This window comes from Solea senegalensis, linkage group LG10 (genome assembly GCF_019176455.1).
Source record: "Solea senegalensis isolate Sse05_10M linkage group LG10, IFAPA_SoseM_1, whole genome shotgun sequence".
NCBI lineage: Eukaryota > Metazoa > Chordata > Actinopteri > Pleuronectiformes > Soleidae > Solea > Solea senegalensis.
This window is the reverse complement of record NC_058030.1, coordinates 10,271,565-10,299,448: the sequence shown is the minus strand read 5'-3', so window position 1 is coordinate 10,299,448 and position 27,884 is coordinate 10,271,565. Positions and strand designations below refer to the sequence as shown.

The following is a 27,884-nucleotide window of genomic DNA, read 5'->3' as shown; positions in this document are numbered from 1 at the left end:
TGAGTCAAATAGGGGAGTTTATTCAGTTCTCATAAATTGTATCTGAATAGAAAATATCAGTGCAGCACTCAACAACACATCCAGCAACACATCAGTTTCATGTTTAATGGACTGAGGAATAATCTCTGCAAAATAAATGGGTTTTATTGTTACTGTCTCTTAACTGAAATTGCAAAAGCATCCCAATAGATATCACTGCTCTGGGGGAAAGGACTGCAGACAATCTACGCTACACTAAAATGGAGCCATGGTGTTTGAATGTGAAACACACTGTAATTACAGATTCTGTTGTCGACACAGTAGCCACATTTTTTTTTTTAAAGAAAAGATAGGATGTTTTCGGGGTGACGTGGGGGATAATTTTTATAATAGAGACACGCATCTTGAATCAGAGTTTCTAAAAAGTATTTTCTTTACACTTAGTACAAAAGACATCTCTACCCGTTAGTGCTTCGTTTTAAGATACTATAACATAAATAAACAATTTATTTTCAGTGTTCAGAACAGACAGTTCCAGTGTGACTGGAAAACTAACATACTCCACCATATTCCAGGTGGCAGCAGAGGGTTTAACAAAGTCCTCCTCTCAGATTTTGGCGAAACCCAACAAACCATGCCATACAAAATGTTCTTCATTTCTGCAAACCTTCAACGTAAGCCCGCGTTTGGGCGGGTGATTCATGTCAGGATTCACTTTTGTTCCCCTTACAGGTTTTCATTTAAGACTCGGAAAAATCTCAAAAAAAACAAATCTCTTTCAGTCACCTCTCATCAGCTGCTGTCATTATATCTTCACCCAGGTTACTGCGTTTCCTCTCAAGGCACAAGCCTCACGTAAAAACTGTCAGAGTGCAAAGCACAGTTTACAGGGCCTCGGTCATTACCTGTAGTCCCAACTTCACTGTCTGTCGATGTGACAGTAAAGTTCTGGGGTACTATCCACTGATATTTAGCATTTACTTTTTGAAAAGCAATTAGATAAAATTCTGCTGTGCAAAACAATGCCACAAAGAGCTGATCGTGTAGTTTCCATTCTGTTATCGCAAACTCTCTCGTTGATCCCAGTCACACGTTCATCTTCCTCTTTAGGTCTTCCTCATTCAGCGAGTACTCGGAGCCTCAATTCCTGGCAATGAGTTCCTTATGTCCTTATTTGCAGGTAAACACCTCCGTCCTCTCACTGCACGTGTTGCACTTGACGAAGCAACACCACTGGAACTTACAATTGCACTGCCACACTTTGGTGTACTGGTGTGTGTTGTAGCCCCGGCCGCAGCACATGAGGTCACAGCCGTCCGTATGTGGCGAAGTGCGGTTGCACAGGCGCCCCTGGGTGCCCACGCTCCCTGTGGCTGCGTCCTCCTCGCAGTAGTTGGGTGACCGCTCGATGTAGACAAGATCTGTCTCCATGGGCTTGCGGTAGCCCTGAGTCTGCTTCACCTTGAGGTGGGTGGGCTGTCGCAGTCGGCTAGCCCGGACTACCTCCACATGCACGGCTTCGTTGTACTTGTCCTTGAGTATATAACCAATCTCGCGGAACTTGGGAAGGGTAGTCCAACAGGTCTTGGTGGTGCAGGAGCCTGAAACACCATGGCACTTGCACTCGAGCTTCATTCTTTCTTCTAGAACCTGAAGAGTGGCAGACAAAACACACAACAAAAACAACAGATGTTAAATGATAATAAACATGAGGGAATTTCTAAGTTCCACCCAATTGCGAGCTGAATGCTAGCATTGTGTTATGTTGCTAGGCAATTGTAAACAATTGTGATACATTTCAAATCAAATTTATTTGAATATTTGGGTAAAAACTGTGATAGCAAAAGGTTATTTAAGCCCTTTCATCCATCAGTGTGTAGTAACATATGTCTGTGAAATACACAAATCAAAGCATATCTGGAAATGTCCAACAGCCATGCTGGACATGCCGCTCCATGTCCAACACGAGAAAAACATGTTCTCACTGGTCTTATCCCATCCTGTAAATTAGTCTAGTAGAGAAAAACAAACATGGAACTCATCTATGATAATTTCAAGCTGGATTAATGCGTCATTGAATGTGTTACACATGCAGAACAAAACAAAGACAAACAGTTAATTGTTCAAAGCTGGACAAATGACTTGAGGAATGTTTTGTTTAAATGCTCAGACAACATTTATGATAAAAAAAATTTGAATGCAACGTTGGCACATGCGTGATATATAAATATAACTTACACATTCAGAGGTTTTTAGTTATCTACAAAGCAACAGTGCATTTTTTTTGTAGGTTAGTCTGTTTCTCAGACTTGAGTTATTCAACATGTGGCACACAGGGTAAATGTATTTCATTTGCTGCCTAATCCTGGGGCTTTTGGGAAATATTGTGTGCTGTCATCAGCATTTCAGTGTAATTAATTTGTCCTGTCAGACAAGGAAATAAAAAGGAGTCTTCACTTTGTGTCAAATTGTTCTCAGGAACAGAGGACATCGGGCTGAAGTTTGATAAGATCCTATTAACACATTTGTGTGAGTACTGACATGACTCCTTTGGCCCAATTAGAAATCCCCCAGCTTGCTCGAATTATCTTCTTTAAGATGTGTCTTTAGTTGGCAGCTTTTTCCTGGCAACTCTCTTCAGCGGCATCCAAAACTCTTCATTTTTTTTATCAGACACTTGATAAATGAACTCAAGATTTGTTCTGTATCTCTGTCAAAAAAAACAACAAAAAAAAAAAAGAAATCAACTGCTCCGAGATCATAAATGCCAGCTATCAATGTTGTACAAGAATTTATAGTGCACAGACTACATGGAATGAGTCTGATAGATGCACGGAAACATTAAATGATTCCATGCATCTATCAGACTCCATACTTAAACTGTGTCCATCAAAGCATCTGATCTGCTCCTCATTAGACCAGTATGAACAGATTACCATCTACATATCACTTGTGAAACACACACAGGTCCGTGCAGATATCCTTCAAAAGGACAACGCAATGACTTCCATTTATTTGCAGTGCTCCTACACTTATCCTTAACCAGTTCATGCCTAACCCTAACCCTGCGCCAATCACAATTCAAATCTTAAACTTAACAAGTCCCTCAGTAATGAGGTTCTGACTCATTATGACCAGGTTTTGGTCTCCATGACAACTACTGGTCCTGACAAGGTCAGTGTGTAACAAATCCAAGTACACACAAACACACACCATGATGAAAGACATCTCAGGCTGATTCACAGGGTGTTTTAGATTCGGTTTAGTCACGGAACCTATTGTAATTTATTTTTCTTCCAACAATGCTTCTTATTAGTGATTGCAAAACAACATCTCAGCTGGATCCCATTGGAGGCACAAGCTCCTCTCTCATCACCATTTCAGCTCATTTGGCTTCACTTTGTTGGTGCTAAGACTTCGCACAAACCCTTGTAGCACATGGACAAGGGAAACTAAGATCTATAAATCTTTCCACAACAAATAAACGCTGCTACATTAAGAAAAAGGCAGCAGAATATCAGGATTAAAAAAAGTGGAATTGAAAGCTTTTTGTTTTTTTACACTAAGATTCAGAATGAACACATTTATGAGTCTCATCTGCCAGATCAGACCAACAACTGTCATACCAATGTCTCCTCGTTTTCCTGCAAATGTAAGAAGTCAGTGGATAATTGATAAAATGTAGTTGTCACAATGACAGTCAGTGATGACAGGGAACTGCTGTGCATAATCCAAATCATTATCAATGTATGATATTGAGCAAGAATACAGCTTTACTACCCGTGGTGCTATAAACAATTACATACCGATACCCTTTGCTCTTTTGACAGCTTTCCATCGCATGCAAAATAACAAAGTGCTAACATAAGAGAAGCCCGAGAGACCTCTATCCTTAGAAAATATCTTCCACTCACAGTCACTTTCCTTCTGTTTCAGCAAAGAGGAAGCATGACTTTTGCACATCCTCCAAGTATTTCATTTTCCAATCCCTGGAGGGAGAAAATACACGGTGCCAACTCCCATTCCTGGCAGTCCAACATGCCAGCACACTGACATTCAGTGCAGCCCGTATCAGTCTGCTTTGTTGACACTGGCACTGTCATCCTGCTTTCACACCCTGAATAGATGCACTGTTATTTGATGCAGTAGAAGTGACATGTTTGGGTATTGTGCAAAGAACTGCAATAATACACTTCATAATTCTATGAAAGGAGCTGAAAGGGGATGACTGCAGCGTATCTGGCAACCACTGGGCAAGCTAAATGTTTCTAAAAGACATGAAAAAGCTGACATTATTAATTCAATCCATTTGTCGACATTCAATCATCTCTTCTCTGTCATTTGCCTTTCACAATGTCCCATTCTTTTTTCTCTCATCCAAGACTAAACAAACACAACAATGATGAACTTTGTAAACGATCTCTCAGGAATAAAAGCCTAAGATCATATGTCAGTGATTGGTTAAAGAAATACATGATACTGAAGCACCAACTGTGTAAAAGTCGGGTAAATATTCACCAGGTAATTGATCGTTAAGTTGGAATGAGTTCTCCCTTGATTCAAATATGTTTTGCTGTTGCTTTCTTTATGGATCACATCTGGGAAAATGGTCGTGGCGAAGTGTCTGATGTTTTACCTTTCTCCCGGCCTCGTTGTTATGCAAGTTCATCAGGCGGCGTGGGGTCTTTTTAATCTCACGGGCATCCACGAAGCGGCGAGAGAACTCGATGCCGTACTTGATGTCGGCCGAGCATCCTCCCCACTTCCAGCCTTCCTCTTGATTGTAATATCCCTGCTTCTCCCGGTCGCACCCGCACTGGCTCAGGTTGCCCTGGCTGCATGCTGCTGTTATAGCGTGGGCCACACCTGCCGCTGTGATGGCATAGGTGAATGCTGCTTCCCGACTGCCTGAGAAAGGGGAAAATAGATATTGTTTTAGTAATGTGTGGATAAGATCACATACTGTGACCACACTATAGATGAATTGTCAATGACATAACATATTAAAAGACAACAAACTATATTTTAACTCCAAACAAATTTTTTTTACGACTCATGCAAAAGTGCTCTGATATACATAATTGTTTTATACTGTATATGAATTTGGTTTTGTGAAACAAATCCCATCATCTAACAGACCAATGTGATCCTGATCAACAGTACAATAATCCAAAGTCCATCCCATCATCTTGATAAGATGAGAAAGTTTCCCCCTCTCTCTCTCCCTCCTAGACAGCTTCTCTCCTGCACCTTAGTAGAAATGTGGTCACATTACTGATCACAAAGTCCTTGGGCCCATGCGGTCTATGCAAGTGCAGTGTTGGAATTCCAGTGTGGGAGAGCCAGTCTAGGTGCTGTCCAAAGTGCTGAATTCCTCCACAGAAGCACCTTGTACTGTTGCCCACACTATAAACAGCTGGGGTCTGCAGGTTTCACTGCCTCACTTCTACTGTACACTGGCAAAAATAAAAAGGAGTCAGATGGGGAGTCAGAGCCACATGGCACTGAGACTTTATCATTTTACCTGCAGTGTGTACTTGTTTATAGATGCATCATTATACACACACATATATACATATATAAATATATATATGTATGTATATATATATATATACATACATAAATATATATATATATATACATGTATTATCCAAAGAAATTAAAAGAAAGAAAGTAGCGGCAGCAACTATGTTACTCTTAGTCATCAAGGTTTACCTTTTTTTCATTATTTTGTGATGAATATGTTTAATGCAAATAGTTATTAGTTCATAAAATATCAAAAAGAATGATCAGTTGGTCGTCATTGACGATGTCTGCTACGGCGCAAAGAAGAAGTCACATTAACGTCATCCTATTAAAGCTCTTTGGAATATCCGCGATGGATATCAGATGTTTATGACACACATTTAGGTAAGCAGTAACGATGTCATACCTCTTCCCATACCCCTCTTCTCCTCCTCCTCCTCCTCCTCTACTTCTCTCCTAATGGCTACAGAAAGATCTTACTTTAAAGGCTTCTCCGAGCCTAAAACAGACAGTGTGTTATTACAACCCTATTCTCCCTTCGACTGGCAATAATCTGAAAAGGGGCTGAGCAGCAGAAACAAAGCTAACCGCAAAGTGTTTCTGGGGGCCTTTCAGTATTTGAAGAGGAATGTTTTGTAAGTCTTTTGATGTATGTTTTGTAATGTACTCAGTTGTAATTACTGGAATCTCTCTAGGTAAAATTCTTCTGCCCCTCAGAGAACCAAAAGCTCCTTGGTGATACATAAGTTCTTCAATAGTTTTCTGAGAAGCTTAAAAAAACTTTACTATACCACACTAAACAGTTAAGAAAAGAGCAAAGAGCATATAAATCACTGCAATCATGAGTCACCTGACAGATATTATTGATTTATTGATGTAATGGCTTAGCAACATGCAGTTAGAATAACTATAATTTTTGTATTATCATTGGTAAGTTCTGGTGAATATTAACCAGTCAAATCCCGCTTTGAGTTGGTCTACATTTGTCAGCTGTGACATATTTACAGTAAATGCAGCTTCGAAAGATCTGAAAACGCCAAATGAAAAATATGTATAATGAACATTCAGTGACTACAACAAATACACTGTCAGGTATTGCATTCATTCTCACAGTGGAATCCACCAAAAACAGGAAACGATATCCTAAGATTATGATGATTTGTTTACATCTGCAGCAAGAAGTGGAAATTATACAGAGGTAAAACACCAAAGTCAGATGTGAGAGAAGAGAATGGAATAGGCCCAAATAAAAGTTACAAGGCATACAATCTTTGGTTGTTTTACATTGTTTACATTGAGTGGCATCATATAGAGCCCAGACGACTACTGTTAGCTCGAGCCTGAGCTACGACTTCTCTGCAGAAAGCAGTATAGTAGAATGTACTTATCTATTAGGGTTTATATAAGCTATGTTTACTGCCGTTTTTTTTTTACCCACATACAGGAAGTCATTTGTAGTACCTATAAATACAAACTGTTTAAACACCGCCATTTGCATCTGTTTCCCATTTTATTTCCTCTTCTTTCCTTTTGTACCTCGTAGTCTCGGGGCATTTTCTGAAGTCTCAAAAATGTTTTCACCCAAAGCCACTGTTAATTTCCTACCCTGGCACTGGTGCTGTAGAGCTAATACCACGGCCACAGGTTTGCCCAGTGGGGACTGACTCACAACCACTTTCTTCTCTGGTTAGCAGCAGAGCTGTGCCCCACCAGCTTGTGGTAACGTTCAGCTGCCCCCACCTCACACACACACACACACACACACGCTCAAGTGTAGATGCACAGCTGTAGCATATGTGCATTCACGCGCACACACGTGCACGCATACACTCAGTCACCGGCCACATCATAAAAATACAAAACACACTCACACTGCCCTACACCCTCACACACATCCACTGTTAAAAACACATTTGCACATAGACGCACAAACAGAGGGTCAGCGTAATGTTTAAAACAGGATAAGGGCAGTTTCCAGAGAAAGGGTGGTTCCCTGTGCCATAGATGCATGCCCGTTTCTGAGCCCATTGAGTTGCGCTGCTCATGGGGAAAATGATGATGGAGCTTGTGCTGGATGTCACCCCCCCTGGTGGGTCTGGCACTGCCAGGGCTCTTCCTGGCCAAAAGGAAAGCCAATTACACAAGCCATGGAATAAACATGGTGATCAAGACCTTCTTTTTTCTTTGTGCAATGAACCAAAGAAGACATCGGCCTTTTAGCACTTGGAATGCATTGTCTGCTGAAAAAAAAATAAAAATCCATTTGGCGGATTCAGTCCTAGCAAAGTTACATTATCTGTGATGATTCTTAAATATTATTCACTTCAAATAAATGGAGAGTTAAGCCTCAATTTGTGTAAAATACACCATCATGAATACCAAAGTTTCTGATATGCTGAACAAAACAAACATAACCACAGCCAGGAAATTCCCATGCGGATGTGGATGCTGTGCGTGCATAATCAGTGTGCTCCTTGTGCTCCTGCTTTGCTGAACAGACGTGTGGTTGATGAAATGTGAAGCAGGAGAAAAAGCACCCATAACAGCAGCAGAAAGCCCTGAAGAAGCTGGCCCCAGTGTCCTGACAGCCCTCCAGGAGGAACCACCCTGGGATAGCCTCGCAAGCTGCCAGTGGAAAATTGGAGTGACCAGAAAAACCTCAATGAACTTGGAAACATTCAGGAGAGAAGAATGAGGGAATATTAAACCAGATGTCTAATGGAGTTTAGTGGCAAGTGTCTGCTACACTATCCAAGAAAGTATGGAAGAAGATCAGGTACATGCATTCATAAACAAGCATTAAATAGCCTGCTAAATCCATGTGTCAGGGACTGAAACCGGAGATGGAGCAAAGGCTACTGACTCAGTATGCCTTGGCCTTTACGTTTACTGACCACACCACTTTGGATACAGGCCCCTGCTGCAATGCTCGTCTTGTTGTTTGACCCGCTGCCAAAACAGGGACACACAAAAAAAACCTCCCTGGATGTAGTGGCTCGCCGCTAAAATGGCAATCTGTGTTTAGATCCGGAGAAAGGCATAGCGCTAGACAGATGTCACATGACACGACACTTGACATTTACAAATGATGACACTATAAAGCAGTTCTGGTTGAGTATAAGCTAACTGACCAGTGACCTCAACGGGCCTCATTTCTGTCCACTCACAGGACATGGTTAGGCTGTGCTGCTGACAAGAGAGGAGAGAGAAAAGCAACTGCTCTGTCTAAAAAAACAACTCAAGGTCACAGGATCAAAAATGAAAAGAGTAATCTATGCACAATTTCAGATTACAAAATGGACGACTTTTGTTAAAAAATAATTAGGCCTACGTGTATTGTGTCTCATAAAAAAATGTTTGCTGCAGCCAAATTTTTAAGCTCAAAACCTCACTCATTTGAGTGGCCAGTAGATGTTGTGCTTGTTTGGGTTTTTTGTGATTAAATAAAGTTTAGGCGTAAATATCTGTTGATATTTAGCTTCTGGCACAACGAACGGCACTGACAACCGGAGTCAAATATCTTGTTTATTTCAGCATGCTCGGCCACAAAACTTGATTTTGATTCTACCAGCTGAGGCTGCACAAGCACAAATGACAGTCTGCGGCCTAAGTGGTCTGTAATGACGCATGCAGACGGTAAGCACTGCAGCAACTTGCAAAGGTGAGGAGGATGCTACACACGCACACACACACACACACACACACGCTGGCTGAACCCAGCAGTGCAGATGAGCGGCTCCACACAAGCCGAGCATGTAGCACTTCAGGGAAAAGCTTTTTAGAGGACCGCCCCCCCACCACCACCTCCTCATCCCAGACATGCACTCATACCCCAGGGACACTGGAGGATTGGATTGCATAAGAAATTACATCATTTCAACAGCACAATGATACACTGACTTTTTGGGGGCTTAGTATCCAAGGGACATCCTGACATCAGGGATGAATGCTGCCCCAGTGAACAAAGGGGAAAGTGTCACCTGCTGGTGGCCAGAAGACCTTGCACTTGTCATGATGTTAAGTGACAGCATGTTATAGAGGATAGTTGAGACCTCACTTGCCACCAAACTTTATTTTAAAATGGAAAGGGAAAGATCCAAAGTACTGTAGATGTATAACCTTATATAGACTCCATTTGGAATTATTTTTCCACACTGAATATATATATATATATATATATATATATATATATATATATATATATATATATATATATACATATATATAATAGAATTATGACACCAAAAATACTGAAAAACAAGCTATAACCAAAGCCATGTCGATGCTGGAACTATGTCTCCAGGGCCCCATAGAAGGGGAGGAAAGCAAGAGGAAAATCCCTAGCTTTGTATACCAATCACTGAACTGACTAATGTGCTCTCTACTACTGTTTTCCGTTCCGCTTTATGTACCGTTGCTATGAACATATGCTCCGAGCAAATTATAGACAAAGTTGTGGTCCGTGAGGTTTGCAGCTCGAGGGATTAGCACAGCCATGTTCCTGTACAATAAAATAATATTGTTTTACCAGAACTAGGATCCACATTCTGAGTGTACTCACATCACAGAGCTGAGGAAGTGACACGCTTTGGCGTAGCTGTGCTCACTGTAGGGTCTCGAGTTTGATTCATATAATAAGTGGGGCTTTGAGCAGAAAAGCTTTAACAATTATGATGGTATTTAACGTTGACTGTATTAGATGATGAGAATCCAAAATAAGCTGCCTCCCAGGCATAGAAAACTGAGCTGGCAAAAAACATCTCAAAAGCATCCTCTTTTTTTTTCTTCCTTGATCTCCCTGAGGTGGAGATAAAGCTTTCTGACTAAATACCAAGGCTTGCTAAAACAAGCCCAATCCTTCTTCCCACCCTTTCATCCTAATAATGAGACCAAATCAGGACCTCACCTGCACACGTTTGCAAAATGTAGGCCTGCGCTGTGCATGGTGAATATCAAGTTCGTGCAAGGACAGTGTTTTTCTCAGTTTTATCCTATTTGACTTCAGTGCAAACTGAAATTTAGGAATATAAATAAATATAAATCCATCCATATTTCCTTTGCCATTTCCAAAGAATTTCACATTTCATTGAGATTTACCAAGGATGCTCATCCTCTTACTGTGGTTTTGATTTCCTCCAACCCACTGACATCGCTCTCCGAACTCTCACCTATGTGGGCCAGTAGCTGTGTGATTGTTGGCACATGGAAATATGTCAAATATGCCACTGAGAATGTGTTTCCTTCATCATTTCAAAAGGTAATCTCCCATTTCATTGAAACTGATCAAATTGTCAAATAAAGCTCCGCGTTTCTTAATATCCTCACTCTATTACCCGCTTTTTTGTTTTTGTCCAGCCCGCTAACGTCTCTCTGTGCTCTCAGCTATGTAGCTGTGTGATTGTTTGCACATGTAAATGTCCAGTGGCGGCCCTGTGTGTAGAGAATACCGTGATCTGCCTGGGATTGTGTTGAACAAAGCTCACTGTGAGATTACACTTGATCCACTCGCATCCTGTTTCCTCCTGCGTCTAGTGGCACTGGCAGACACAGACAGACACAGATCCCACCGATAACACATCATCACTGCGGGGAGGGGAGGCGCAAATGACACACACACACACACACACACACGGGGGCCAGAGGGTCAGGGCCCAGAAAGACCACAGGCCATGTCAGCAGACAGATAGTGGATGAGCAGAAGAGAGGGAGAGAGAGAAATAGAGAAAGAAAGAAAGAAAGAAAGAAAGGTAAGGAAAAAAGGAGCGGGACCCCAGCTCACCCACATAGCTGATGAATGAACAAGAAAAAGGGGCCTGGCGATGACAGCACTGCGGCCCAACCCTAGATATAGACACACGAAGATGTCATGGGCGGAGGACGTGAGATGAAATATTGGAAGAAAACGAGTAAGAGATGACCTTTATCGAGCCAAGATGACCACAGCCCACACGCTGTAGAACAACAAAGCATCGGACTCATGTATCTGATAAAGAGAGACGAGCACGCCAACACACACACAAACACACACACACACACACACACACACACACACACAGAGTATATGACTGATGACTGCTCTGTTTTCTCTGGAGTCACACTGAGAAAGGGCAGAGAGGATTACGGAAAACCCACATGATGATGGGCTGAAAAATAGGCCTTTTATCCAACACTGTTCCACCACAACACAATGCACGCGTCATTTCATCACTGTTCATGCACATGGTGTCAAGCACTTGGCTGCCTCGGAAATAATCTGCAGTGCCGTTGGGAGCTGCATGAGAACAATGCATGAGACAGATTTCCCTGTCACAATTCAGCATCAGTTTGTGACAATGACATGAATGATATGCTGCATCTGAAAATAGGCTACGCCGAACAAAACTATCAGACCTGACTGAGGGAGCGTTTGTGTGTGCGGTGAGGTTTGGGATGACAAGGATTTATTATTCTGTCAGACTGCTGCGCAACTCGTTTTTTCTGAAACTTTCTTCTCGGCACTTCTTCGTATGTTCAGACACATTCCAACCTGTTTGTGGCCGCCTTGCTTTACTCGCACACTGTTGCTGCTGTTTGTTTGTCTTGACTTGCACTCTCTGCGTGCATGAGACACGGCTATGTGAAGACGTGTAGAGCTGATAGGTTTAATGAGCAACGTGTGAACCTATTAGACACTGGTTTGAATATATTTAAAGGGTACACACTACAGCTTTAAGAGTGCACAACCAACAAGAAACAAATCCCGCAAGGGGAAAAACGTTGGCGGCAGTGTGGTGATTGATGGTATCATGGGCGAGTTCATCAGGGTCAAAGTATCCACTTGTGAGCTCTTGAAAAACCTCTAGTTTTGAAGAATGACTATTTAACCGCCTTTATTAGTCCTGGGTATAACAGTCATTGCCAGTTTACTAAGCTTATACGTCAAATAGGGGAACATTCTAGTATTTCGAGCAGGAATTTAACTGTTAACTTTCATTGCCTGTTGACGATATTCTTCAGCAAACTCGTGATTTCATTATTGTTTCATTGACTAATGACTGGGTTGACATAGGTGGCTACAGTTACACTGAAGGGCTGACTTATTTGCGTTCAAGGAAAGAATGTTTATCCTGTAGCTGATGTTTAACTTGAGAGTTCAGATGGCATCGCTGCATGATTTAAAAGGAGTCGGTTAACGTTTTTCAACTGGAGCGAAAGCAATTTCTCAACTTGCATTTCCTTTTATTTCAAGAACGGAACCACTCGGTCACTGAAATAGGCTTCCTTGTCCGTTCATTATTAGCCTTCGTTTGGCCTGTGACGCTTTACTTGTAATTTGCAGGGATAGGATTTCACCACAAATGACCATCAACTGATTCTGAGAAGGTGAAAGAGTTCAGCCTGTGCCTTCATTATCCATAATTGTTTAGCAGACTGAAAACAAGGAGTTGTGGCAAGGTGCATGACAGGACAACTCCTTTGAATGTGGGGGAAAAAGCTATTATGAGCTATTGCTATATGAGCTTACATGTGATTCTTAAAGTGGACTATTTGTTGTTAATGTGACTCATAATTTTTCATTTGCTAATACCACTTCCTCCTTTTATTATATTTTTCAGCTGTGCCTGATTCCCCTCTTTCAGAAAACTGGATTCACCCTATTTTGCATCTCAAATGAGGTGAAAAAAAACTACGCTTTTGTGCATCTAATTTAGCCTTGAGTTAGGTATGCAAATGAGTCTGTGTGGTCCCTCGCCTGTCATTGGAGCGGATGGGCGGAGCAATTGGTGGATTGGACAGGGATTGGTGCGGCCACAGAACCTCCAGTCTTCACCAGGCGCCTGTGAGAGTCAGAGCGCCTCATGCTGTGGCAGTTAACTTGTGATTTGGCTTGAGATTGAAACTTTGCGATGCAGTTCCACCCTGTACATTTTGTTTTCCTTAAAGCAAACTGAGTAAACTTCAAGCGTCTGCTAATTAATTCCTTTTTCATTTGCTTTTCATTTTGTTTGAACAGCATCCTCGGCCCATTTTCCATAGTTTGCCAAGTTATTTTGTGAAATTACCCTCCACTCCTTTGTAAAATAAATAATTGTATTTAACCATATCACATCTTGGTTGTTCATGTTGCTTCCCTTCCACCCCTAACGAGCAGGGACATAACAATAAATTGTATTTCATTTAAAATGGCATGCTTTAAAACAACTATATGTCATGATCTGTCACTTTTGTTAAGTATCTTGTTTTGTTTCTCCCGTCATGTTCCATGTCTTGTCTTCCTGTTTTATTTTGAAATCCCTCACCCTTGTCTCTGTTTCAGGTTCCTGTCTGCCCTGCCCCCTTCCTCGTCTGCGTGCACCTGATCCCTGATTGTGTCTTCCACACCTGCATGCAATCACTCCCTAATCAAGCACTGCTTATATTCCCCTCTGTGTCTTGTCTCGTCGCCAGTTCGTTGTAGTTCATAGCTCACGGTCCAGCGTTTCACAGCCATAGTCTAGTCTTCTTGTGTTTTTGTACCTCTGCCTGATCTCTTTGACCTTCCGTGTACCGAACCTCTGCCTGGAATAAAACTCTGTTACTGACTGAATCGTGTCCAGAATCCTGCATTTGAATCCCTTGCTCTGCTTTGCCATAGTTCATGTCACTATAACTCTATAAACCTTCTGTCACAACTTTTATCCTCCACTGATTCATCTCCGAAATAAATAAACCAGCCTCACCTCTGAGCCTTTCAGCCTGTAGTGACCTCTCCCCGTCTCATAGAGGGAAACTGTTTTTCAGCCAACCTGCTGACTTAAACAATCTTTATCTGACTGGGTCTGGTTTGGCTTCTACAGCTCAGAGGTTCCTGGCAGGTGGATCGCTCACTGCCTTTGCCACAATCTGAGCATCTCAGGAGACATGCATGAAAGAGGGACATGGGAGCGACTGATGGTGGGAGGTAAAGATTTGAAGTATGAAAACATGCTCTATTCTCTAAACTCCTGTCAGCCTAATCCTCCACATTGTTTTCTAAAAATACAGACACTTCTTATCCAGTTTGCTTGTCCTTGTCCTCAGGGTTTCTTGTCACGAATCACAGCTTTGGGTGACAACTCCGAGAGCTACGTTTTAGGTCACAATGAAAAACAGACTTGTCCTTCCATCTGTTCTTAAAAGCAGTTTGATTTTAAAGATGCATCAGTATACGTCCTGTACCAGCGGTTCTGCCTAAACCAATTTGCTGCTAAATTGCATCTTTAAACTGCAGATTCACTGTGTTTGGGATAATGAATAAATGAATACAGAGCAGTATTCCCTTTGTAGCAAATGGCTCACCTGCTGCGACTATTCTTGTGAAATGAGCCAGAGGCAGCGTGGTTGAACTTTTGTAATATTTCACTGCCAGCATAACAAAAAACCTCTTTCAGATGAAAAGCATGAATCACGACGGTGACAAACTGGCTGGAAACTCAAACAGAGTAACCAGAGCAGGCCATTTTATGACAAGGGGGCCAGTGTTGGCTTTTGATGCTGAGTGTAGCCGTTGAAAGGTGTCCATTTTCAAGCTCCAATCACTGACATCAAGTGCATTGCAGACTTGCAAGGTGTTCATAAGCACATCTTTGAGATGAAGGCCATCCCTGTCACAGCCATAGAAATGTCTGATTGCACAACAGATTGTGCTTTTTAAGTGCAAACATATTATTAACAAAGTTATAAAGGTAAAAATGAACAGAAACGGTGATTTTATCGCAGTTGAGAAGGAGAATAAACGCAACAGGAAAATAAGTGTTCATACGTGTTTACGTTGAGAATAGTTGGGGGATATGGGGCAAAGATCACTCGCTGAATCTCAAACACATCATCTTATTATGTGAGATGTGTAACAGAAACCACATGGGGTTTTCATTGCACTTCACGCGTGGGTGAACGCACTCAAATATGCATAAGAAACCTGCATCAACAAAGCACAGCCATGGGATCAGTTCTTGACAGGGATATTTAAAATACAATGATTCATTCAGAAACCAAGCCAAGGATTATGATTGGAGGACTGACCACGGCTGCCATTCTCGTCCTGAAAACCACTCTGCATTGCTGATGGATCTGCCTCTAATTTTATTATTACTTTTTAATAGACTGCATCGAGCCCCACAATGACACCCATTTCTGTTAGCATGGGATAATTCATTCCACATTTTTACACACTGCCAACACCATAGCAGGGTACGAGGGGGAAAGCTGCTAAATCTGCTTTTGCAGAGGAAACAGAGATGCACTTAAATTGCGAGTTTCAAATCGCACTGCGAAATTTATGGTGTTGCTCCCCAATTTGTCAGTGAGGGCATAATAAGGTAAGCCAACACTGTGTAAAACAGAGATACAGTCGAGGGATAGAAGTGCCACAAGAGCAAGGGTGCTTTTCAATCTATAGCCTCAAGTCTTGAGTTCAACTGGGTGTCTGGCCACAGAGAGGATGCCAAGCAGAAGCCGTCTTCTGAAGTCAACACACTTTTCTGTTTCCACAAGAAGAGTGAAATGAATCAAATGGCCTGTCTTTCAAAGTGAATAGAGATATCTCAGGGCCTATAACGCTCAATAACCAATCTATTAATGTGCGTTCCCATGGAAAGCAAATCTAATACCATGGAGCAGCTCCAGAACATAAAGACTGCCTCCAAGAGCAGACAGCACAGAGAAAATGCATTAGACTTGCGGTCTGCTGATCTTTGGCACTTGAAAAAAAAAAAAAAAAATGCCAACAACTCCTCCTTCCACTACAAAACTAAGACTGGATCACAGAGCAAGGGGGAAAAGGTTTAGTGTTCATAATTTGAGGGATTTGAATCAAAAAAACTTATATGGAAGGGGAATGGGAATAGCTTTACCACTACACTTGATTATGATGATGTGGAATCTGCAGATTCGGAGAAGGGATTGGAACATTTCTGTTGGAAGAGTGTGTTCCATGATTTCAAATGCCATGCTAAAGCATTTCCTAATACGTAAAGACATGGTCAGAAAACATGGCTACATGTTCAGTTACGAGAAACAAACACTGGAAACTATCCCAGCAGGGATGCTGCGTATGTCGTCACAGAAAGATGGTGGGATGAGAAATAAACCGAGTGTCTATAAGGCGAGGTCTACAGGAGCTGCTGTGTCTGTGCTCTCCCATGACGTCTCTAGTAGGATTAAAGGAGTATTGTCACATCCCTTCTATAAAACTTCCCACATACCGCTTGATCTTACTGTCAGTCAGAGATACTGTTTCTCTACTATACATGCAATACATTGAGAATAAAACTAATAAAGACTAATAAACATAGCAAACTTTGAGCTAAACTTTAAACCTCGTGAACTGTAGCTCACTGATGATCAGTGTAAGAAAAGATGAGGAGGGTTGGTGACACCAGTGACACAAGGCTGGATTGATAGTGTGGTTGCAACACATCACTCAAACCCAGAGGTCGCTTCTCTGTGATACGAACAAACCCAGAAGGAAATCCAAATATAAACCAACCACTACTCAGAACGCCTGGTAAAAACACATGGACATACCAGCCACAATGACTACTGCAGTACATACATATAGTTGTAATACATGTAATACATACATGTAATAGATGTATGGAAAATAATTCACCTAAGACATGTTGACAACTAGTATGCACCTTTATTTTAGCACTAAAGATGATTATAATGGACACTCGGGAGCTTATTTGATTAATTTAATGATTGATGATTAATTTCATGATGTAACAACTGATACCGTTCTTTCCGTAAACTGAGATAAAAGCCAAAAAAGAGATTTGTTCTCTTTCATATGTCCTGCTGTTTCACTTCAGTTCAACCAATGTGTCTTTTCTGTGCAAGTCATGTTCCATCTAATCAATAACATGTGTATTATATTAGGATATTTGTTTATGAACAGGTGTGTGTGTGTGTTTGTTTTCTTCATTTTAAATGGCTTATTTTGTTACATGCATCCCTGCTTTTAAACCTCTTTATTTAATATCTATATAGACATGTTTATTCATGTTAAACTCTTTAAGACCAGTCACAAAAATAATGCACGAGCCAGTGTGCCAACGCCCCGGGAACAAAGAGCTACTGTGTGCCCCTCGCGCAGCCATGGTATCCACCAAATATGCCAACACTGTCAAGAAGTACAAACAATGAAACATGTTCTCCTTTTCTCCATCGTTAAAAGGGGGAATAAATCATTAACTTGGAGGAGATACGGCCGTGTCACAGGGCACAGGAAATTCATTTAATTGGGAAGAGGCAACGTCTCTAACAAAATGTCAAAAGCAAAGAGAGATTACGCAATCCCGGTGATACACAGACAGAGCCGTACAGCGACTTCCAATTCACTTGGTATAAGCACAAAACCATTTGACTTTTGTTTGTGTTTCTGAAGGCAGATGACTATCAAAACAAAATGTAAATAATCTCTTGAATCCGTCATGGGAACGCTGAGGAAAAACAAAGTTCCACATTGGTCTAAAACAAAAAAATCCTGCGATGCTTTACTGGGAAAGTCGCCTTCAAGTCGTCATTATTATTATTGAACAATCATGGCGGGCCCAGCAGTCACCGCTTTCTGACAAGGACTGGACACCAAGAGTAATGTGCTCATCGCGGGCACATGAAACTATTTCTGGTGCCGACCTTCTGCGGAAACCAAACAAGAAAAGCAAACATGAGCATTAAATTCAGACGACGCCATGACTGAAGAGGATGTGAATGACAATGGTGCTCATCAAAAACCTGTGTGAGCTCATACAGTATATATATATATACATATATATGGTTTTCCATGTGCATCAAATCCATCACGATGACTGATAAATGCATAGAAATCTGCCTCAAAGAACAGGGATTGTGTGAAATGAGAGCCAACTTAATGTAGAATATGTAAAAGTAGCACACTAATTGCAGAGTAAATACACCGCTTTTTCCAATGAACTGGTTCATGTGCAACCTTTAAGTATAAAAGAAGTACAGAGTGAAAGCAGAAAGGGGAATGACAAGCGCTGAAGAAAACAACACGAGCTGCTTCACAAAAGAAAGTGCCACATTCACAACAAAGAAAATGCTTTTGTCGAGGGAACTGGAGCTAATTCTGCTACTCCTCCAGAGGAGTGATTGTTAACAGAGCCCCTGAATTAAATGCACAGCCCATCCACAACATGATGGCAACAGAAATATCTTCTGAATGAAAGGATATATATATGTGTGTATATAAAAGAGACCGTAAAACAAAAGTGATGCAAAAGGGGCTTTGCGGACCACCAAGTTTCTCAAACAAAAGCATCGTAAATGTAAATGTTTGTCTGCTTTAGATCTTATTTCAGCATGTATATGCGCACTCTCATGAACCAGCCAAGCATGGACACAACCGATTTAGCTCGATTAACAACAGATGTGTCCATCTATTTCAGTTCGGCAGGCATTCTCTCTGCAATAACACCATTAGTTGTCTCCTCATTTGTGATATCATTTTTCAACCATACGTTTTCCCCATTAGGGCTCCAAAGTCTTTCGGTAGCTTTTCCATAACTTTGGCATAGCCGGCGACGGTCGGTGTGCAGCAGAACCCGACATCAACAGAAACTAGAGCACACTGGAGAAATACAACATTGTCAACTGGAATGAGCGACCACTACAATGGGCGGGAACCAGCACTATATGAAATCCTCTTGAGCAATGCCAATGCAAATGGTTATACAACAGAGAGTCAGAGAGAGAGAGAGAGAGAGTGAGTGTGTGTGTTGCTGGTTTGAGTTTTGACTGTGTCATGTTTGCAGTTTGGGTTTGGCTCGCGAAGAGCCATATTTCATAGGGGATAAGAGGGTCGTGGGCTGGTACCACATTTTTTTGATGCTTTTCAAGTCGTGTCTCTGCAAACTGAGACAATCGTGTGACTCGAAAACACGCATTATGCAACCTCTGTTTCCTTTTCGGTTTTGTCATTGCCGACTTCATCACTACCACATGGCTATCAGTGATCACAGGCTTCAAAAGAGTTCTCTACCCTCAGCTGTGCATCCCAGTGCACACACACACACTCACATACTCGCAAAATCAATTGTTCGGCTGCTGCACAAACGTAACAAGAGCATGATTCCTGTGTCGTGTGTGGTGTAAATATCATGGGTTGGTTCATCAGTACTTCACTGTACCTGCATACGGGTAAAACTGAACATATATTCAAACCGATGATACCCTTTTTATCGGCTCCTTGAGCTACATTTCATTTGACAGGAATTGCGATTGCGACTTGATTGGCGATGTCGGAGGGAATGGTCATTGTTCTCGTTTTCATTTGTAAAACACATTTAAAATGAGTACTGTGTGATATGTGTGCAGATCTGTGAGAAACAAAGGTCAGTCTATAGAGTAAGACGTGTATAGATCGAGACATAATTCGAATAATTGTTCAAACCTAAAATGCACTGCATGCTGGTAGAGAAATATTATTCTTATATTATCTACCCAACAGAGATGTGAGAAGGAAATTCATCAACTCAACCTAAATTCAGTCTTCGTTCTTTAAAAAGTGTCGTAGTAAATAAAACTTGTGAATAACGAGCAGAAACTCACAACAGCTAATGGTCATACACAGCTCTATGAGAGCACACATGCACAGATACACAGACAAGCGCCCACTGGGAACTTTCCCTTTTGTCACAGGACCCAGACTGACCTACTCGAAGCTCCTGACCGAAGACTGTCCTCTCTCCCAGCGCCGAGCAGTTCCAACGTCCATATCGGAACTGGTATTGACACTCATTGATGCCCATCTGGGCGCCTTCACCCACAACAATGATGGCGTCCGGACGGCTCTGGCAGATGGCCCGCTGACGAGGTGCCAGCCCGGGAATCTTGTTGCAGATGATGTTGGCACCCAGAGCCACCACAGACGACAGGGCCCTGCAGAAAGTCAGAGAGAGAGACAGCCAAACATGCACATGAGCATTCGTTCACAACACATCGATGCAGTCACATGGGCAGATTGCAACACACCTACATGCGATGTTGCGCACACACACACGCACACGCACACACACACACACACACGACGTGGGCTCTGGTTAGAGGTTCCAGAGGATGGTCAGACTCACTTACGTGAGACTCTCCAGAACAGGATTCAATTCAGTCTGAAATTTATGTACGTTCCATACTGAAGTGAAAGCTGCGCTGCATGAAAGCATTGCTATTTAATGGAGTAGAGATAAATGAAAAACCTAATCCATTATAAACACATAAGGAAACACACAGAGAGACCTGCTACAACTGAGAGAAAACAAAACGCTTATCTACTACTGACACTGCCATCCCACATTGGTTTGGATGGTGGGATTTGGAGTAATGAGTCGGGGTTTGTGCGTTAATTGTTAGGTAACAGTGGCAGCAATAGTTGCCAGAGCTGACTCTTACACAATGCAGGACATTACACTTGCCCAGTGTTTTGTGATAAAGATGCAGAATTCACCTTTTTAACCAAAAGTCATACAAAATGTTATCTTTGTGTGTAAAGTACCGCCTGTACATTTTACGAGGGGCTGCTTTTCCTCTAACCCACATCCTAAGACTGGTGTCCATGGAAAATATGTTAGGTTTTCAACACGGGTCGCCTGAATTTGTCACAGCATCTTCTCAGTTCCCCCCAGGGAGACTTCAGCACATGTGATAGCTTGACGTGATGAGATCGAAACACATGTTAAAGACGGTTTTGTAACCGCCGAGGAAGCCAAAACAGATTACAGCCCAACAAAGCACTGACTCCCTCCACAGCTCGGTTTATAACCCTTGCAACCACATGGATGTACACTTTTCACACATGTCAGGCACAGGGTGCCATAAATGAGCATGGACTGGGAAGTACGACGTAGAACTCCAACGGATTCACCACAAATCCAGCAGACGAAAGCTGTGTGTGTCAGCAAAAAAAAAAATGATGGTGGCATACAAGGGGTGAAGAGGAAGACAATGGGTTAGTGCTGGGCAATATGCTGCTATTATATTATACTATATCGCGACATCGACTTGTCCTGGTTTTTAAAATGATCTGAAACAAAAGGTAATATCTGTGTCTTAAGAATGTAATACAGTAGATTTATTTATTTTGTTTACAGTGTATTGTCACTCTCCTTTGATAAGCGCAAAACATCTTTTTTTTCGAGAGGCCAGAGAAACAAACTTTTTTATCCTGATAACGGGATACAGCCTAAAAAATATCCAGATATTATTTATCAGCCATATTGTCCGGCCTTGAGAGAAAGAGAACAGGATTTATGTGGGATTTACTACTTGGTTTAGTCAGTGGGAGAATTCTTGACTATGAGCAAAGATATGATCATTGATTAGAAATCTCCATTGGACAACCATTTTCCCCCTTTCCACAGGTTGCTAGAATTTCTCCACACAGACAGAAAAAAAACATAGATCTCCATTTCAAACACACACACACATGTTTAAATGAATCCTAATTGCAGCGAGATGCATATCTCTGACCAAACTTTAGACGGCACACATTTTCCTGCTCTTCTCGGGGAGTATACTTTACTTTCTAAAAGTAAAGGATGCATCGTGTCCACGGAGTTTGCTTCCATCTCTCTGAATGGTACCATGTATTATGTTAAAAATAAAGAAAACTCGGGGTCCACAGTAAACACTGCAGCCTGCAGACGCTTTCAAAGCCTCTTTCCTCTCTCAGCTGTTAAACAGGCTTGAGCTCCTCTGACCCTCTGTGACCCTGCTGTATATGTGGTTGCTCGTGGCAACAATGACATCTACTCTGTACAAACCAAAAAGGTCAAGCTAAGAGAAGTAATGCGTAACTGGAGGAAATTCATTGTCTTGCATGATGAGTGTTGAGCCTGAATAGAAATTGTTTCTTCATAACAAATTCAAAAGGCAATTGAGTTTGTTTTGGGATTATATGTGTGTATATATATACATATATATGTTGGCTTATAAACCTAACACAGCAGTACAGTGATATTTTCAAACACTGCTTCATAAAACCTCCCCTCTTGGCTCTTTCTCATGTCATTCACCTGCTAATTCACAGAATCGCCAGTCTACCACGGGCAACTCCAAACATCAGACAACACCAAACAGAGAATTCCAGAGTTAAGCTTTTAAATCCCCGCATCATCAAAGTGCACAAATGTGATCATGTTTGCTTAGCGTTTACTTAGTACGCCAGCGGCTCGGGGGAGCCGCACAGTCACACAGATCTCCCGTCAGACAGAGCAGCGACAGAGACTCGAGCTGCCCTTCACACATGCAACAAGGCTGTCACGCTTGGCTGCTGCAGCAGCAGCTGATAAACATCGAGTGTGTACAAAACACGGGGTGTGATTCAGTGTATCGCTCGGTGTTGCACTGACACAGGCGTTTTGGTGAAAAATGCAACAGGTGGCATGTTTTGGCTTTTTTTTGTCCTTTGTCACAGATATAATGAAGCACACATACTGCAACTAAACAGCTCAAATGTGCATGTGCATTTTACGCATGTATTTAAATTGAATTCAAGTTGCACACGTACACATACGACACATTATGTTCAACTCCAATTTTTAAAGCTGGGGATTTTGGGCCGTCTGGGATTTTAGGTTAATTACAAAACGTGTGATGTGACTGGGAGAAAATCTCAGACATGCATACGTCCCTTCTTTGGAAAAACTTCATTCTGCACCAGCATCGTTGCACTTTCCAGATTTTTAATGGCAGGGTAGTGTGGGCTAAAGAGAAACTATAGTCCATACGTCATCGTCGTACAGTGTGCTCACTGCCACCTACTCCATCACATGGAACACTTTGAAACTAACTGACACACTATTAAGCTCGCAGGCATGCATCTTCTACCGAGGAATGCACTCAGAAAAATGCCTGACACACGACATAACAAAGTCAACTGAGTATATGCCCTTATTTTCCAAGAGTGGTATATTAATTATAGTGATGGAGATGGGTTCCCTGTTAAACTGCTCATTTACATAATAATAAGCTTTAAAAATGCTCACAAACCTCTCTGTTTTTAAACCATATCCAAGCTTTCTCACTCATCATTGGGATTTTATCAACAACAAAAAACACTGGTGGAATTATCACAGTTGCAAAATAAATATTTAGAATAAAATGATGTTATTCTACAGTGTGCAAAGGAGCAACAGTTAAATGTGGGCTGATGGTAAAAGGCACTGACTACAGACTCCTTTGATAAATTGTACAGTTTAACATACAGTCATTCAGATTTGATCATTTTCAATCCATATTATGTGTTGTGCTTCAGGGCATATTGTGTGGTTCATGTACACACAATAACCAAAACTATGGATTGTTGCTTTGTTCTGCAAGCGATCACAATATTTGTTGTGATCTTCAGAATATCTTCTGACTGGAAACCAAAAACCACATCTGTATCAGCAGCAGGTTTGTGGTCTCCTGCGAAATCAAAAGAAAGCGTGGGTGATTAATAATTTGATAAGCTTGCCCTTCAGCAAAAATGATTTTCAGGATTACTCTGTCAATCGCTGGCATGTTGTCACTAAAACGTGTGCAGATGTGGGCTTTATGTTGAGAGTAAAATACAAAGAATTAAGCAGAGATAATTGTTCACGCGCTGTGGCTCCGACAGGTCAGCAGTGCGTAAACACACATAGGTAAACACTGTGTTCACTTCTCCGCACAGGGACAATAGACAGAATACCAGCATCCAATTGTCTTGAACATCTCTGCCACTCTGTGGCCAAAAATGATTCCATGGAGCAGTTACCAGGACATTTTATTTTTCTGCTCTTCGTAAATGTTGGCAATGCGGCAGCTGAACATAAACCGTCGCCGCTTTAAACGCTCATCCGCCTGCACACGGCACATTAGCGCGTTTGGGTTTGGGATAATTACTTTATTCCCACGTGGATCGTTTTTCCAAGCGACCTTTCCATTAATGAGTTTTGTCATGAGTGAGAATTTCCATGAGACTTTGCCGTCGTGTGACATGTTAAACGTGCGTAAATCATGTTCTGGTGTTAAATTCAGTTTACACTAAGTTCCACTTTCTGCTCCGCCTGTTCCCCGCGGCTTTAGTTTGATGACTCTCTAAAAACGTGTTAAACTCAATCTCTGATGCGTAAAGACGAAATCAATCCATATCAGAACCGGCGTTTGAAGGGAAAAGAGATCGCATAGTCCGGTAAAAAGGTTACACGGGAGCAAAAAAACAAACAAACCCGTGCGTATGAGTCTGTCTGTGGATGAGCGCGTCACTCTCTCAAGTTGATTAAGGAGCCGTTAATTGGCTGAAACTTACAGGTAGCTGCCGCTCGTCAGGATGAGGAAGATCTGCGGATAGTAGACTGACAGCAGTACACTGCGCGACGAGAAGATGATCATGATGACATTGAGCAAATGGCCACGTTCGAGCTGATTAAGAAGGCGTGGAGTGGATGAGGAGAAAAAAAATCCCTTAATTCACGGTTTTAAGTCCTTTTCGTACAAAATGCAAAAAAAAGAGGTGTTGCGCGTCTCCGCGTGTCTTTGGCGCGGCTCTACGCAGCTCCAAGCTCCCAGGGCCGAGTGTGCGCTGAGATTGGTTCTGTCATCTCTGAGCGGCGGAGGCTGTTACACAGGACTGAGGGTTCCTTTGCTGAAATGATGATGGTTTTAGGGATTTTGCATGGCAGAAAAGTGCCTCTCTCCACTCTCGTGAGAGTCGTGCCTGCCATTGGGCAGGGAGAGACACTGCAATCCGCCCACTTTGCCACGACGGGACAATAGAGTGACACTGATCCGATCCCTGTTGGACGTGCAGGAGGTTTCATTCATCCTGCACACCCTCCACCCTCCACCCACACACACACACACACACACACTCCACCCCCACCTCCACCCCACCATCTATAGCCAAAAATAAACAAACATACGCTGGCTGTCCTCATATCATAATCACAGCTCCATGTGCAAATTAAAAAAAAATCAGCTTATGTCATTCTGAATCAACCACATATCAACCCGTAGCATAATTTATAATATTACATAAATTGTATTCCTGTGTATGGGTGAGCATACAGTGAGAAAATCCCTTGTAAAAGTCCTACACTGTTTAGTGTACCCGTGGGACCAATAAGACCTTTGGTGGCAAGTGTTCCTATACTGTTTCCACAAAGACACAAAGAATGTTTGCGGTACGCAGATGTGAATCCCAACGAGCTTATTATTTCCTGTGGTGAGAGTCTAATATTCCTATAGCATGTGTGATGTCTGCGTGTCTGCTGCGCTCTGATGCCATTCGATGGCCGACATCCCATCATGTTCAAATACTAATTTTGTGACTCTGCTGTAAAATTGTGTAATGATTTCCCCAGATTGAATGACTGCTCACAGACAAGTCCGGGATTGGATCTGTGCAGAGAAATTAAGTGAGGGAGTGAATGAATGAGTGAGTGAGTGAGTGAGTGGAAGGCTTTTATCGCTCCAGTATCGTGACGCTCACTCAACACCTGCAGGCTCCGCTCATTATAAATGAAGAGGGTGTCATGAAAGATTTAGGCAGAAAGAAAAGGGATGGAGTAAATGAGCTATGTGGCCGGGGCTTAGTAAACACGGAGACAGGTAACTTTCCCTCCCATATACCGTCATATGATATGAACACATTTTGTGGGATATCAGTCACAGGGAAGGCTGGTTATTTTGGTTGTTTGATTTGCTGTCACTGCAAAAAAAAAAAGAAAAACAAATCACTGAACATCAAGTAGCCCTTTTTTTGGCACAAAAAGTTTGTTGTCACTAAATTGAGAAAATAGATAAGTTGCAAAAAATAGATTTAAAGGGACACTCACATCATCATTTAAATGCGTTGTTGCACAATTATCCAGCCTGAAGGCCCCCGTTGTGACTTATTATAACTTTAAATGTGTTGCATAATTTTAGGTTAAAGTTTACCTTCAAGTTCCAGGGTGGTCACATATATTTTTATATATATTATTATTGTTATTCTTTTTTTTTCTATTGCACATGCATAACACATCTATACAACAGTACAACATTAGACCTACATTTAGATTTGAAGTTGTGTGATCCCATAACAATACAAATCACATAATATGCATGTAAAAAAGTATAGTTTGCATCAAGGTGAAGTGTATTGCAAAACAGGTAAAAACTCAGTCGGGGCAAAGGAATGTGGAAATACAACTCAGTCCGCCGCTATTAATGTAGGTATGCAGGAGTGAGCTGGATCTGGAGCAGAGACAGCGGCTCAAATTATCTTGTGCGACAAAGGAGCAGCATGAGAGTCTCCTGAGGTGAACTTAAATGCACCTTTGACAGCGAATAATGCGTGTCCACATATGTGTTGTTGTTGTTTCTTGTTGTTGTTGTTGTTGTTTTTTGGCACAAGGTCTTAAACTGTGCAACTTTTACGCAGGTGTGTGCATATCATTACATTCTAAATACACCTGCAAAAAACAAACAAAAAAACAGTTTCTCTTGAGTCTGAGGTCAGAGGGCACCCGAAGCCTTCCTGTACAGAGTTTATTTGTGTTTGAGTGTCGCAATGAATGTGATACTCAGGTGTGCGCATGTGAGCAGCGTGAATCACAGGTAACCTGCACAGAAACTCACCCAAGTCTGAGGTAAATGATGCCAAAGCACAGGAACACGTAGAGACTCCGCTTTCGGAGGGGTTTGTGCATGATCGTAACCACTTATTCCGGGGGCCATGCACTGTAACATGAAGTGGTCACACTTTCTATTCACATTGGCAGCTGTCTAACCCTTCCAGATGCACGTACGCTGCCTATTTTCCGCGACATCAAGCTGGAGCGCGCGTGAAATCTTCGACCGTGTGAAATCCATGGTCCAGCAGTCCAGGAGAGATGCTGGCGACGACCTGAAAGGCGACTTTAACTCCAGAATAGCACCTGGGAGAGGGTCAGACTTGAAAGGTGACTGAGTTCTTGGAGGAAGTGCCTCCTATTCGTCCTTACTTTCACAACAGAGCCTAATTAACAATTCCCATTTCCTGCGCCTTGTGGGCAGAAAGCAAACGAGCTATACTTCCAGCAGGGCATTTCGCTGTGATTAAATTCTTTGCCTCGCTTTCTCCTCCTCCTCTTAAGACATCTTAAGCTCAGTCCAGGTTACTAACTTACAGCAGCCAGGTACTCTAACACAGGTAACAAAAGGGCTGCACGCCTCCTTCTCCTCCTCCTCCTCCGGCATGGGTATGCAGGGAATGGGACGGGCTTCCAGGCTGCGATCAACACGTGTAGTTGTTGTACAGAAAACTAAAAGGGACGAAGTGAAGTGGCCTTTTATAGGCCTGTGTCCCAGGCACAGCTGGTGCTTGTTGGGTATTGCCTGGGTTTTGCCGCACCAGTGGGGGATTCCCGGATGGGCTC

At 42.1% G+C, this 27,884-nt stretch overlaps 1 protein-coding gene across 2 annotated transcripts; it reads right to left on the bottom strand.

Moving 5' to 3' along the window:
- On the bottom strand, positions 1 to 27,759 carry wnt7bb (wingless-type MMTV integration site family, member 7Bb). 2 transcript variants are annotated; one of them, XM_044036385.1, is made up of 4 exons: positions 27,106 to 27,759; positions 20,180 to 20,406; positions 4,616 to 4,887; positions 1 to 1,629 (listed from the first exon to the last, which is right to left on the bottom strand). In XM_044036385.1, the coding sequence occupies exons 1-4, from the start codon at positions 27,174 to 27,176 to the stop codon at positions 1,150 to 1,152; spliced, it is 1,050 nt and encodes a 349-aa protein (XP_043892320.1). In that variant the 5' UTR covers positions 27,177 to 27,759; the 3' UTR covers positions 1 to 1,149. The 2 variants fall into 2 exon arrangements, with proteins under 2 accessions (XP_043892320.1, XP_043892319.1); XM_044036384.1 differs by lacking the exon at positions 27,106 to 27,759 and adding an exon at positions 24,794 to 25,245.
- Between the last annotated feature and the right edge of the window lie 125 nt (positions 27,760 to 27,884).